We start from the raw sequence: 14,189 nt of genomic DNA, 5'->3' as shown, positions 1-14,189 counted from the left end.
TTCCACCCCTAGGTATATGCCCAACAGAAATGTTTATAAAGCTGGGAACAGTGGTTCATGCCTGTAATCCCAGCACTTTGGGGGGCCAAGGCAGGCAGATCACCTGAGGTCAGGAGTTAAAGACCAGCCTGGCCAACATAGCAAAACCCCGTATCTAATAAAAATACAAAAAACTTTGCCACGTGTGGTGGCACATGCTGGTAGTCCCAGCTACTCGGGAGCCTGAGGCATGAGAATCACTTGAACCCAGGAGGAGGAGGTTGCAGTGAGCCCTGATCATACCACTGCACTCCAGCCTGGGTGACAGAGTGAGACTGTTTCAAAAAAAACAAAATGAAAACAGACAAAACCCAGAAATATGTGTAAGTATGTATATGCCAAAACAAACGAATAGGAAAATTTACAGCAGCACTCTTCATAGTAGCCAGAAATTAGAAACTACACAAATACATATCAATAGTAGAATGAATAAAGGTATATTCACAAAGAATTTTACACAGCAATGTGAACAAATCTAAAAACATAATACTAAGGGAAAGACGTCAGAAACAGAAGACTACACACTATATAATTCCATTTATATAAAGTTCAAAGCAGGCAAAGTAATCAACGCTAGTAGAAGTTACAGTAGTAATTACTCTGGGTTTGGGAACTAAAAGGACACAAGATGAGCTTCTGGGGTACTAGTAATGTTCTGTTACTTTATCTGGATTCTGGTTACACAGGTTGTTCAGTTTGTTAACATTCACCACACTGTACACTTAATGATTTGTGCACCTTCCTCTATGTATGATATACTTCAATGAAAAGTTCAAAAGAAATTTCTGGCTGCACAATCCAATAGCAGGATTGAAGTAAACCCAGGACTATTATCAGAGACTGGGAGATTAGAAAGGGTCAAAAGACTTGATCTTAATGAGGCCAAAACACAGGTTCAACGGAAGGGAATAGGGGAAAAACGTGATAGTTAGAGAATGGAATTTCAAAATTTAAAATCTCAGAAGAAGCATAGTTTCGAAGGATGGCAATATCTAGTAACATTATTTCATGCCCTAAATTCTGAGATCTAGGATGTCTCAGTAATCTCTACATTTCTACTTTAAAAAGTATTGGCCAGGTATGGTGGCTCATGCCTGTAATCCCAGAACTTTGGGAGGCTGAGGCAGGCAGATCACTTGAAGTCAGGAGTTTGAGACCAGCCTGGCCAACATGATGGTGAAACCCTGTCTCTACTAAAAACACAAAAATTAGCTGGGCGTGGTGGCGGGCGCCTGTAATCCCAGCTACTTGGGAGGCTGAGGCACGGGAATCGCTTGAGCCTGGGAGGTGGAGGTTGCGGTGAGCCAAGATCGTGCAACTGCACTCCAGCCTGGGTGACAGAGCAAGACTCCATGTCAAAAAAACAAAAACAAAAAAACAAAAAAAAACTTGGATGTCCATTTCTTCCCAGTCTCCCTTAAGGTTGATATTAATGAACATTATAGAATATACGCATCCACGTATCCTGAGAAAAGGGCTTATCTACATTTTCTACTCCGGCCCTTTTCATTTTCTCTTCAGTCATTTTCTTTAGTACTCCCCACAGCCCCCTTATAGTCTTCATAATGGTCTACAATTTGAACTATGTTTTCTTCCACTTACGACTTGCCTGGTTCCCTGGAGGTGTAAAGTCTGGCCACTTCCCAGCCTCATTTCCCTCTCAAGCACAGAGATAGTCATATTGCACTTTATAACCCCAACATCTAACACCATGACCCAAATACACTAGGCACTCAAACTACTATTGAGGATGATAACAGTGTTATCTTCTTAGTAAACCACTAATGACTATACTTACTGTTACTCATAGATAAGAAAGTTATTGTGCAAGAACAGTTTTCCTTCATTATGAACTACAGCTCATTCATATGAGCGTTATTTTCTTTGCTGATATTATATAATGATGTACAAACGAGGCCTTATACACAGTCCTCTAAGATTATTTTTATTTTACACTTAATAAGATAATTGAAATGAGGATGCAATTAAGGCCATTTTAACAAAACTGACTAAAATTAATCTTCTCACCTCTAAATGAAAGATTTCCTCTATATTAGAAAGTAAATAAAGGACATTTCACTGTAACAGAATATTCTTTCATGGACCAAAGCCTTCTTTGTCAAAACTAAAAATGCCTAAGTCTTCACACAGAACATATAGAACACTTCTGAAGTTAAAACACATTCAAAGTTAAAATACATTCAAAGTAACAGCAACATCAAACTGATATAAAACATAGAAATAAAAGCCATACGAGAAAAATAAAAGGCACAATTGACAGAGAAAGTAGTTTGTATCCTATAAAGTGTTGCCTATAACCCTAATAGGATAGACAGAGGCCCAACTCACTCAGAGCTTTGGTATACGTGGGCATTTTCGTCGGGGAACTTTTGGGTCCTTATCTTTTGGAAAACATAACTGCGGATTTGAAATAGATTTATACATTGCAAGGTCTTTCTCAAATTAGAAGCTAAAACCTCCAAGGGAAGTCCCAAGCAAGGTTTTAAAAGATGAAGAAGACTGAGCTGAAGGGTTGTCAGCAGATGCAGGGTACATAAAACAGGCGTGCTTCACCAACCATGGACTCTCACAGAGCCCCTTTAGAAAGCCTTTCATCTCCCAATTCGGAAAAGAATAACATCATTTCAAAACTCTGAAAAACTTTTCAATAGGAATGGCATTCATAAGATAAACTATAAAAGATTAGTTTTCTTCATGTAGAAGAGTGATGAAGCTTATTATAAGGTTGCAAGATGTTCTTTAGTGTCAGAGGACAAGCTATTTGAATATCAGTGGTAGAGAAAACTTAACCATTAGCAACACATAATACAAACCTCAAAAGTGACATAAATTTTGCATCTCAATTCACTTAATAAAATATATTTTAAAGTCTGCCAAGTATTAGGCATTGTTCTGAGCACAGAGACTAAAGATGAACAAGAGATGGTTTATGCCCTTGAGAAGCTCACAATCTAGACTACTGCTGTCCAAGAGAACTTCCTGTGATGATGGAAATACTCTTTATCTATGCTGTCCCCTAGCCACATAGTAGCCGCTAGCCACATGTGGCTATTGAGCACTTGAAATGTGCCTTGTACAGCCAAGGAATTAAATTTTTATTTGATTATAATTAATTTAAATTTTAAACTGACACACATGACTAGTGGCTACCCTACTGGATAGTGCGCATCTAGGTGCATTTATAACTAATCCAAAAAGTATTAAGATTAATGCCACGAAATGACAGTAATCATTAATATTCACTTACCTCATTTAGTATGCTTTCCAGTGTTGGAGGAGTATCAACTTGAGGAATATCAAACTCCTTGTCATCAATCTAAACAAAGAAAAAATATAATGCTCACAAAATGATGCCCTTCCCCTTATAACTGTGAGGGGTTTCAGTTTATTAAAATCACCATCAATTAAAAGACAAACTTACCACCAAAATGATCAACTCAAAAATCTATAGTAATAATCAAGTCAAGACTACAGAGTGATTTCCTTTCCTATCTACACATTCAGTTACTATCAAGGACATATATGCACTAACTGCACTATCCTGACAGCCCTTTTCAGAACGCTTTTTTTCTTGAGACAGAGTCTCGCTGTGATGCCCAGGGGAGTGCAATGGTGCGATCTCAGCTCACTGCAACCTCCGCCTCCCAGGTTCAAGCAATTCTCCTGCCTCAGCCTCCTGAGGAGCTGGGAGTACAGGCACGTGCCACTACACCCGGCTAATTTTTTTTGTATTTTTAGTAGAGGTGGGGTTTCACCATAAGGCCAGGCTGGTCCTGAACTCCTGACCTTAAGTGATCCGCCCATCTCAGCCTCACAAAGTGCTGGAATTACAGGCATGAGCCACTACGCCCAGCCTACTTTCCAGAAAACTTCTGTTGAAAGACTTCTGCATCTGCTTTCTTAAACATGACAAAACAGCATCTAAGAAAACCCCTAATTTTCTAAGTTTAGACATAAGTCATAAGCAACAAGCAAAAGTCTGACATCATATTTCTTAGTTATTTCATAAATTATGGTGAGAGATAATTAGGTCAAGCAACTTGTCATTAAATATCCTCATACTCACAGAAACCCATTAACATAATATTAAATCAAAGAGAGAAAAAAAATGCTGTGCAAGATAAGGAACCTACCACTGGCTCTGTGACTTTGAGAAGTCATTTACATAGCTGCATGCCAGTGTCTTCATCTACACAATGGATTATCAGAGTGTTGTGAGAGTTGTGAAGCTCAAATGACAACATGAATCAAATTGTTTCATAAACTGTAATGGACTATACAAATGAAGAGTAATGTCATCTCATAAAACTACACACATGGGAGGTCAAGAAGGGAGAAGTGCTTGAGTCCAGGAGTTTGAGACAAGCCTGGGCAACATGGCGAGACCCTCTCTACAAAAAAATTAAAAGTTAGGTGGGCGTGGTGGCACACACCTGTGGTCCCAGCTACTTGGGAGGCTGAGGCAGGAGGATCACTTGAGGCCAGGAGGTTGAAGCTTCAGTGAGCCATGTCTGCACCACTGTACTCCAACCTGGACAACAGAGTGAGACCCTGTATCCAAAAAACAAAAAAAAAAAGCAAAAAACAAACAAACAAAAAAATTATACACAGACTCCTATTAACCCATGCAAAAACGACAGACTTAGAGTCTCTGGGTCACAAAGCATACTCTAACCAACACTGGTTAAACATTATCACTTGACAAAAGTTGAAATTTTTACCAGATCATTTTTGAACTCCAGTTCCTTGTCCAGATCTATGTAAGAGAATTTTGAAAGTGAAGCTTCTAGATTGAAGGACTTATTCAGCTCGTCTTCGCTCATCTTGGCACAGAGGCTCTGTTCCACATTTTCATGGTCTGGTTCATTTTCCATATTTACTTCTAATAACAGTATTCAGTCCATCAAAGCAAGTGTTCTTTTGTTTGTTTGGCCTTAGCTCACAAAGACCTGAATGATTATCTCTTTGGAAAAAAAGAAAAAAAAAAACAAAGTGTAATTTAGATTTCCTCCTTGTCAATTAGACATTCCAAAGATTTACTTGGTCAGATTTCACCTAATCATCTGATTGCAGGCAAACTGAAATTAATAGCAGGGTACAGGGTATGTTATTGGGAGAGGGCTTCAATGAGAGCATAAAGGAGGAACACCTAACTTGGGCTCAAGGACTTTGGGAAGTGGCCCACCACCCAAAGTCATGAAACTGGTGATAATGATAACTTAATAGGCTCAGCCACTAGACCTGGTACCAACTAGATTTATTTACCTAATAGCATAAGGGTAAATCAGGGCCAACAGCTGCAATTAATGCCTTCCTTACATTCCAAACCCCAGGGTAGTGCTCCAGTTCCCCTGGAAATAAGCATATAAACCAGTTTTGTTGTTGGCCTCTGCACAGGGCCACAGATGTCTCTGGGAGTTTAGCAGAAACACGAGGGATGAACAACTAGCTATTTAAAACAACACAAGCAAACCTAGGGGTTCAGATTTATTAAAGGAAACAACAATGACCCCAAGATAAAATAATTCCATAGCCTACCAGAGAGTTCTAGAAAGAGAGCTAGTCATAGAGAAACATGGATACTTTCAGAGAAAAATGAGATACTAAAGAAAACTAGAAACATATACAGCTTTTTATTATTTCACAGCTCTAAATGACAGATCGCTCTTATATCAAAAATCACAGATAATTTGGTTTACTTGCAAAACTGTCATTTTTAGAAAGTTAAAATATACTTAAAATATTACTGTAAGTTTAATAATTAAGTTTGCTTTTAAATGATTTTACGTTGTGTTTCAACTAGGCTACAAGTGACCTAACTTTAAAAAGTCCAATTAGCTTTATCTGTTTAGAATAAAGCAAAAACATGAAAACACAAACAATGCCCTAATAATAATAATAATAATAAAGATCATTTTGTTTTCTAAACTAAATGTTTTTCACAGTACCAAACAACTGGCAAAATTCTCAGTGCAAAGCTCTTTCAAACTACATATTGCCTTTAGTGGGTATAAACACCACTACCACCAACAACCCTTGCGCTGTAGTGAGTTTCTCTTAGCAAATTAGATTGTGCATGTTAGTGAAGGCAGAAAAAAAAGGCTTGCAATTACTGAGTCACTTAATTTCTTTTAAGAAATGGAGTCTCGGCCAGGCGCGGTGGCTCAAGCCTGTAATCCCAGCACTTTGGGAGGCCGAGACGGGCGGATCATGAGGTCAGGAGATCGAGACCATCCTGGCTAACACAGTGAAACCCCGTCTCTACTAAAAAATACAAAAAACTAGCCGGGCACGGTATCGGGCGCCTGTAGTCCCAGCTACTCGGGAGGCTGAGGCAGGAGAATGGCGTAAACCCGGGAGGCGGAGCTTGCAGTGAGCTGAGATCGGGCCACTGCACTCCAGCCTGGGTAACAGAGCCAGACTCCGTCTCAAAAAAAAAAAAAAAAAAAGAAATGGAGTCTCACTATATTGTCAACGTGGCCTCCAACTCTTGGGCTCAAGCCATCCTCCGGCCTCAGCCTCCTGAGTAGCTGGGACTACAGGTATGTGCCACCGTGCCTGGCTTGAAATAACTAATTTTTTAAAAAGTGAACTGAGATTAGTTGCTTTTAAACAATATGCCAAAAATTCACTGACAATTTTATCTAATGAAGCTCATTATTTTAGTACCTACAATTTCACTTCCTTTCATGTTTCATTTTTATCATATTAAAAGAAATGAATTGTTACTTTGTATAAATCATGGACTCATGAAACTGACTTTTCAAGAGCTGAAACCAACTTTTCTAGCTATTACACTATTTGGTATATTACCAAATACAAACTAATTTCTTTCACATGCTACAGAAAATAGGCTTTCTGTTTATAGGGTCATGTCCTATAAAACACATGCTATCAAACACATTCCTAGAACACATAACTGAGGCCACTCTTTGCCTGGCAACATTTTAAAGTATCTTTCCAACATCATCAGGTTCTAAATATAGGGCTCCTTTTGCAATAACCCAAATGCAGTAGCAATACTCATGTTTATATGCATTTCTTCAAAGACCTTGGCTCATGACAAATTACTTTTTAATAAAGTCTTTCAACTCCTATTTGTACCACTAAGCAAAAATGGTTGCATTATTTAACAACTATTTACAAACACAAGCAATCTAATTCACTTTCAGTGGTTCCTAAAGATAGTTATTAACTTTCATTCTTATACATTTTTCAAAAATAGTGGGAAAGACCATATGGCAAAATAATATTTATTTAAATGATTTAATAATCTAAAATGATTCATTTTATATTTGTCTCTCCAAAATAACTCATAAAGAAAAACAATTTTTTCCAGCTCTTTTTATCTCATATCTGGAGTTATTAAGAGGTTCCAAGACCATATAACAAGTTAGCATCTGTGAACCCCAATATCACACTGAAGAAGTGTCAGGTGATCAAGCACTCCCTCAAGACTTCATCCCGCCAAGCTACCCTGCCCCATTTCTGTCCTTCATTTCACAGAACTCCTTTTACTGATGGGTGTGGTGGCAAAGTGGAAAGAACACAAGCCAAAGAGTCTATTAAACTCAGGTCTGCAGTTGTGGCCACTTTTCTTAGAAATGACCAGGAAGTAGGCCGGGCGCGGTGGCTCACGCCTGTAATCCCAGCACTTTGGGAGGCCAAAGCAGGCGGATCACAAGGTCAGGAGATCAACACCATCCTGGCTAACATGGTGAAACCCCATCTCTACTTAAAAAAAAAACAAACAATTAGCCGGGCATGGTGGCAGGCGCCTGTAGTCCCAGCTACTCGGGAGGCTGAGGCAGGAGAGTGCATGAACCCAGGAGGCAGAGCTTACAGTGAGCCGAGATGGCGCCACTGCACTTCAGCCTGGGCAAGACAGCAAGACTGTCTCAAAAAAAGAAATGACCAGGAAATAAACATTTATCCCCACCCCTGACCCCCCAAAAAATAAAATAAATAAATAAAGTCTGAATCTGGCCTTTATGACATCCCATCTGTAACCCTGGTCAATTTGTTTACCTTTTCTGAACCTATTTCTATATCATTAAAATGGAATATTGTGGACTTTGGGTTGTTTGCTCAGAACAGCGCCTCTTGTTCTGGGAAGGGTTCCTTCAAACCATGTGTTCTTGTAGAGGCTAATGGTCAAAAATCCTTTGGTAAAAGGGATTATGTGATAGCCAGAGTCTTTCACCAGGATTCATTAAAATGGAACTGATGAGGAACAGGTATTTCCTGTTCTCTATATAACGAATAACGCAGCTGAGCAGATCCCACACTCCCCACCCAGCTCTCTTCTGCAGAAAAGAAATCATTCACTTAACACACACCTAACTAAACACTTGCTAAGCATCTGTCACTGGAGATGTACCTCTATTGACAGAACTAGGTTCTAGGTACAGATTCTCTAGCAAGAATGAAACCTATCTAAAAAACGAAGTAGAGGCCGGACACAGTGGTTTATACCTGTAATCCTAGCACTTTGGGAGGCCGAGGCGGGTGGATTTCCTGAGCTCAGGAGTTCAAGACCAGCCTGGGCAGCAACATGGTGAAACCCCGTCTCTACTAAAATACAAAAAAAAAAAAAAAAAAATTAGCCAAGCGTGGTGGCGTGTGCTTGCAGTCCCAGCTACTTAAGAGGCTGAGGCAGGGAATTGCTTGAACCTGGGAGGCAGAGGATGCAATGAGCCAAGAAGATCGCACCACTGCACTTCAGCTTGGGCAACAGAGCAACACTCCGTCTCTAAAAAAAAAAAAACAAAATAGAGAAGAAAGTCCTGATATTATTCAAACCTCAGATTCTAGTCTTCTATGAAGTTAGCTCTGCCCATTGCCTTGTGGCAGTTTGGCTACAAAAGCCAACATATACTCTCCCAACTTCCCCCTTTCTTTTAGCACATAAAATTGGGAGTCCTGACTCTTATGAATGCAACTACCTATTTCGCAGGGCTCCTGTGAGGAACAAATGATATGACAATAAAGTATTTAGAATAATGTCTGGACATAATTTTCAACAGATATTAGCTATTATATTTAAAACCTCAAGATTTTCAAATTTTTCTAAAGTTAAAGATTCTAAAACAAAATCCAGTATTTTTGTATAGGTCTAGCCAGTGCTAAGCATATGAGAACAATATCCTGGGTATCATAGCAGTTCTTCATGAGCTGAATGGTAGGGGTTTTGTCTAAGAGTAGCACAGCCCCCACCAAAACAACAGAGACACTTAATAAAAACTTTCATTATAACAGAAGTGTCTTATTGTTACTAACTCATTCTAAAATCATGTTTTGGATTTTTTTAACATCAACATTAGTCTACGTTTTATTAGTGAAGCCAACTACGTCCCCTTCCCAAGTCCCTCTTTTGTCACTTACTAGCAGTTACTCCTTTCTTCATTTTAGTCAGTTTTTCCAAACCAAAGAGACCTGATGAATCAAAATGTCATCATGCTCACATTTTTTCAAAAGGAGAGTTCACATGATCAGCTTCTGTGAATTTTTCAGAAAGTACCTGAGCTGGAAATCTACCTGTAGTAGGCAGTATAAAGGCATCCAAGAGTGACAGTCCTAATTCCCAGAAACTATGAATATGTTACTTGATATGGCAAAAAGGGATTTTGCAGGTTAAATTAAGACCTTGACAGGAAGATTATTCTGGATGATTTGGGTGGGTCCAATGTAATCACAGAGGTCCCTGAAAGTGGAAGAGAGAGGCAGAAGAGAACGCCAGAAAAAGAGATGTGACACGAGAAGCAGAATCAGAGAGACACCATGTCACAGGCGTTGAAGATGGAGAACGGGGCTCAGGAGCCAAGGATACAGGCAGCCTCTAGAAGCTGCGAAAGACAAGGAAACAGATGGTCTCCTAGAGCCTCCAGAAGGACTGAAGTCCTGTCTTGACCTCTTAATTTTAATGAGAACTGTAAAATAAATCTGCATTGTTTTATACTACTAACTTTACGGTAATTTACGGCAACAATAGAAAATGAATAGACAGTTGACCCTTGAACAACACAGGTTTGAACTTCAAGGGTCCACTTACAGGTGGGTTTTCCTCTGCCTCTTCCACCCAAGACAGGGAGACCAACCCCTCCTCCTCCTCCTCAGCCTACTCAACGTTTAGACAAGGATGAAGGCCTGTATAATGATCCACTTCCACGTAATGAAAAGCAAATATATTTCCTCTTCTTTAGACTCTTAATATCTTCTTTTCTCTAGCTTACTTTATTGTAACTATATAGTATACAATACAAATAACACAAAAAATATGTGTTAAATGACCATTAATGTTATCAGTAAGGCTTCTGGTCAACAGTAGGTAGTAGTAGTAAAGTTTTTGAGGAGTCACAAGTTGTACTCGGATTTTCCACTGGTTGAGGGGGCAGTGCCCTTAACCCCTGCATTGTTCAAGGGTCAACTGTACTAATAAATATAAGTTAATTTGTTTCTGGTCACATATCCAACATTCTGAAATATTAACCCTTCTCTTGTGGGTTGGTGTTGCCATGTGTTTATTAAGTAGGCCCTTCATTCCAATATATGCACCAATGATGAAATGCTTAATATATGATGCTTAATATTTCACACTTGATACCGATCCTGCTTCAGCTATCTCTTAAATGTTATCCCAGTAAAAGGTGGATAATGAACCACTCATAAATTCCTGTTGGGATGCAATTCTACAACTAGTTCTTCACCCAACCATCATGTGACCTAGTGTTTTTATAGTTCTTAAGGGGATGCCATACCAGACAGTACTTGCACATAACAAAACAGGCTACATGAAGTATTTCTTAATCTCTCTTAGGACGAAATCAGATTAATCTGATAAGAAATATATGTCACGGAATCACAATTACCCAGTACACTGTCCTCTTCTGAGTGCTGATAAACGAGTATTTTAATAGTTCAGACATAAGATTATCTGACATCTTGATAATTCTGTTATTTCCTCTTGTTATTCCCAACCACTTAATAGATTCAAGGACCATTAAAAAAAGATATGTGCCATATAAACAGCAATGACTTAATTATGACACTGGCTAACTGAATAAGAACTCTAGAATGTGTGACCTATATGAGGCCAAGTTAAACTTCCACCAGTTTTTTTTAAGAGATGGAATCTTGCTATGTCACCCAGGTTAGCCTTAAACTCCTGGCCTCAAGCGATCCTCCTACCTCACATCTCCCAAGTAGCTGCAACTACCAGCCTGTGCCACCATGCCTGGCTTCTCACCAGTTTTCACCTCGGCAAACATTTATTCCTAACTGTTCTCAAGCTCCACGAGCCTATTTAATTCTCTGACATTCTTTTCCTCCTAAAAGTATCATATGAGATACTTTTTCACATTACAATGAAATAGAATCAAGTTTTTATTTACTATATAATGCTAGAAAAAAAATCACAAAATCATGATATAGTAACAACATTACATGCAAACTTTATTTTTGGCCTTCCCAATCCAAGCATTTCTCTTCATTCCTTTGTTTTGTTTTGTGGTTTGTTTTGTAAAAGAAAAAAAAATGCAATAGTGAGTTAACTTCTATTAGTTTTCTATTACCTTCCTCTGGCAAACGGACTTTTTTTTTTTTTTTTTTTTTTTTTTTTTGAGACAGGATCCCCCTCTGTCACCCAGGCTGGAGTGCAGTGGCATGATCTCAGCTCATTACAACCTCTGCCTCCCAGGCTCAATCAATCCTCCCACTTCAGCCTCCCAAGTAGCTGGGTCTACAGGCGCACACCACCAAGGCTAGCTAATTTTTTTGAATTTTTCATAGAGATGATGTTGGCCAGGCTGGTCTCAAACTCCTGGGCTCAAGCCACCTGCCCGCCTCAGTCTCCCACAGTGATGGGATTACAGGTGTAAGCCACTGTGCCCACCACAAGTGGACTTATTTTTAACAGATTCCCAATGCCTCCAGGATAAAATCCCAAATTCTAAGCCTGTGACTCCAGCTATCACACGAGCGGATCCCTCTGGCTTCTTCCCTTACAATTGAATTTATTATTTTTGCACTAAGAGTCCTTCATGGATAGCTTCCACTTTCCCTCCATGTCTGCTCGAGCTGATTCACCTTCCCTTCCCTTTCCTTTTTCTCTACATTTATCTAACTTCCTTTCTTCCTTCCAGGCACTGTTCAAACTGGATCTGCCTATGACCTCTTCCTTCCCTAACCATCCTCTGAATTCAGAAAACATGTCTTCTTTTAAAACAGTGGCTTGGCTCTTTCCTCATACTGATTCATTAGTGAACTTACTACGGGACTATCTTTTCTCCCCAGCTATATAATAAAAATGGGGCCATGCTTCTTTGAATATTCCACAACACTGGGCTTACTGGCTTGCACAGCTAGGGAGACATTCGAAAAACGTTTGATTAACATGGGAATTAGAGACAGGAACAACATCTGTGTTGCAAATTAAATATATGTGTTATTACTTGTAATTGTTAAGCTCCAGAGGATGTTATTTGACTCACAGCATATAGGAATCTATGTCATAATAAGTAAGCCAAGTTATAAAAGAATATTACTTATATGTAGTCAAGCTTGTCAACCACTGCAGGTCATATTTATCAACTATCAGCTAAAACTTTGCTTCCTTAGAAAACCCTTTTTTTTGCGCTGCTCAACTAGGCTATGTTCCCTGCTAATATGCACCCATAACATTGTTCTCCTCTTTTACTACACTTACCACATTGTAATCATCTCCTCATTGTCTAAACCACCATTCCTTGCCCCCAGTTGGAAAGCAGGTTCCGTGGGAGAGCAAAGACCAGATCTGCCTTGTTCACCATTCTATTCCCTGTGCCAATATGACACAGTAGCTGATCAATCCACCCATCCCTCCCTCCCTAGGTAAATACCCAAGCAAGACTACATCACTGGCTTCCAGAATCTCAAATAGCAGTCTGGTCATGTAATATAAAGTATGGTTAGTTACACTACTCCAAAACGCCTCCATCTGTGCAAGTTCCATTCTTTGCATCTAGGAGAGATATTTTTAAATCATTTAGCTCATTTATAACATGATGCAAACCCCACAATCTCGGATGTTTTATGTTCTTTTACGTTAATTCAGCCTAGAGGCCAAGATGAATACAGTGGAAATGTACCATACTTCCATTCAATTTACAGGATTTCATCTATTACCTTCAGCAACAGGAAGGAGAGAAAAACAAGTGATTCACATAGAGCCAGAGACTCTGCATACCTCCACTCAATAACTTCGTGCTTCATAGTGAGCACAGAATACGAGACGGTCAGCTGCTGTTCTATGTCTCAGTTCTCACATGCCTCACACCCAAGCAATTCATGTCACCTGTGCTCAAAATAACAAACGCCATGCAGTTCCAACATGGAAAAACAAGATCTGGCTGTACTGGGCTTCCTGAGAGACCCAACACTTGTCAGTTTCTGATATGACTCCCTCTTGGAGTACTTTGAGGGTACTCAATTTTCACCTTACTCATGGCCTTTAGATACAGACCTTATTTAGAGCAACGTTACTATATACTGGGATGGGCTGCTTTACTTGACCCTGGAATCTCTTTCCAAGAAGGCACATTTAGGTAATTGTAGCTCACAATGCCAGAACTGCCACAATGAAAAAGCCCAAACTCTGTTTCTCTTTCTGTTCTGTTGGTGAACGTCTAAATGACGACAGTGATCATAAGTACACACAGATTTTAAAATGTTAAAAAGAAAAGGGAAGGAAGAGTGCCTAAGACCTTCCTGTATACAGTGCTAAGTTACTGCTATGAATTGTCAGACGCAATCAGCTCCAGTCTAGAAAAGAAAAATCTAATCCCCTATCACAATACACAAAACAGTAACATGAACTAAGTCTACAAATATATAATGTAGAAATTCTAACTTTATTGATCAGTTTTATATCAATAAGTGTATGAGGTAATAAGTGAAATGAATAACAGAGAAAAATGATCACTTCCAGCTTCTATAATATTGTCTCCACTATCATGAGAATCTCTTTCCAGACCCACTTCAACCCCAAAGAACTCCTTCTAAAAGGCATAAGGGCCTTGTGTAGGCTGAAATATATTCCCTTTTCTTCTTTACGTAACTGATGCAGGTAAATTCTTATAAGTTAAATGTGCAAA

General features: G+C 39.2%; 1 protein-coding gene across 3 annotated transcripts in view; it reads right to left on the bottom strand.

The window, feature by feature from the left end:
* Nucleotides 1–14,189, bottom strand: part of LOC105480138 (VPS8 subunit of CORVET complex) — a 246,721-nt gene that overhangs the window by 228,743 nt on the left and 3,789 nt on the right. For all 3 annotated transcript variants that reach the window (XR_011619950.1, XM_011738646.2, XM_071091396.1), the window contains exons 2-3: nt 4,782–5,023; nt 3,308–3,376 (exon numbers count right to left, since the gene is read on the bottom strand). Coding sequence is in view for 2 of the 3 variants with exons in the window: in XM_011738646.2 (XP_011736948.2) it covers nt 3,308–3,376; nt 4,782–4,934 (222 nt within the window). In the remaining variant the exon portion in view is untranslated. The remainder of the gene's footprint in view (nt 1–3,307; nt 3,377–4,781; nt 5,024–14,189) is intronic.

Source organism: Macaca nemestrina, chromosome 2 (assembly GCF_043159975.1).
Source record: "Macaca nemestrina isolate mMacNem1 chromosome 2, mMacNem.hap1, whole genome shotgun sequence".
NCBI classification, from domain to species: Eukaryota; Metazoa; Chordata; class Mammalia; order Primates; family Cercopithecidae; genus Macaca; species Macaca nemestrina.
This window is presented reverse-complemented; position numbering and strand designations above follow the sequence as displayed.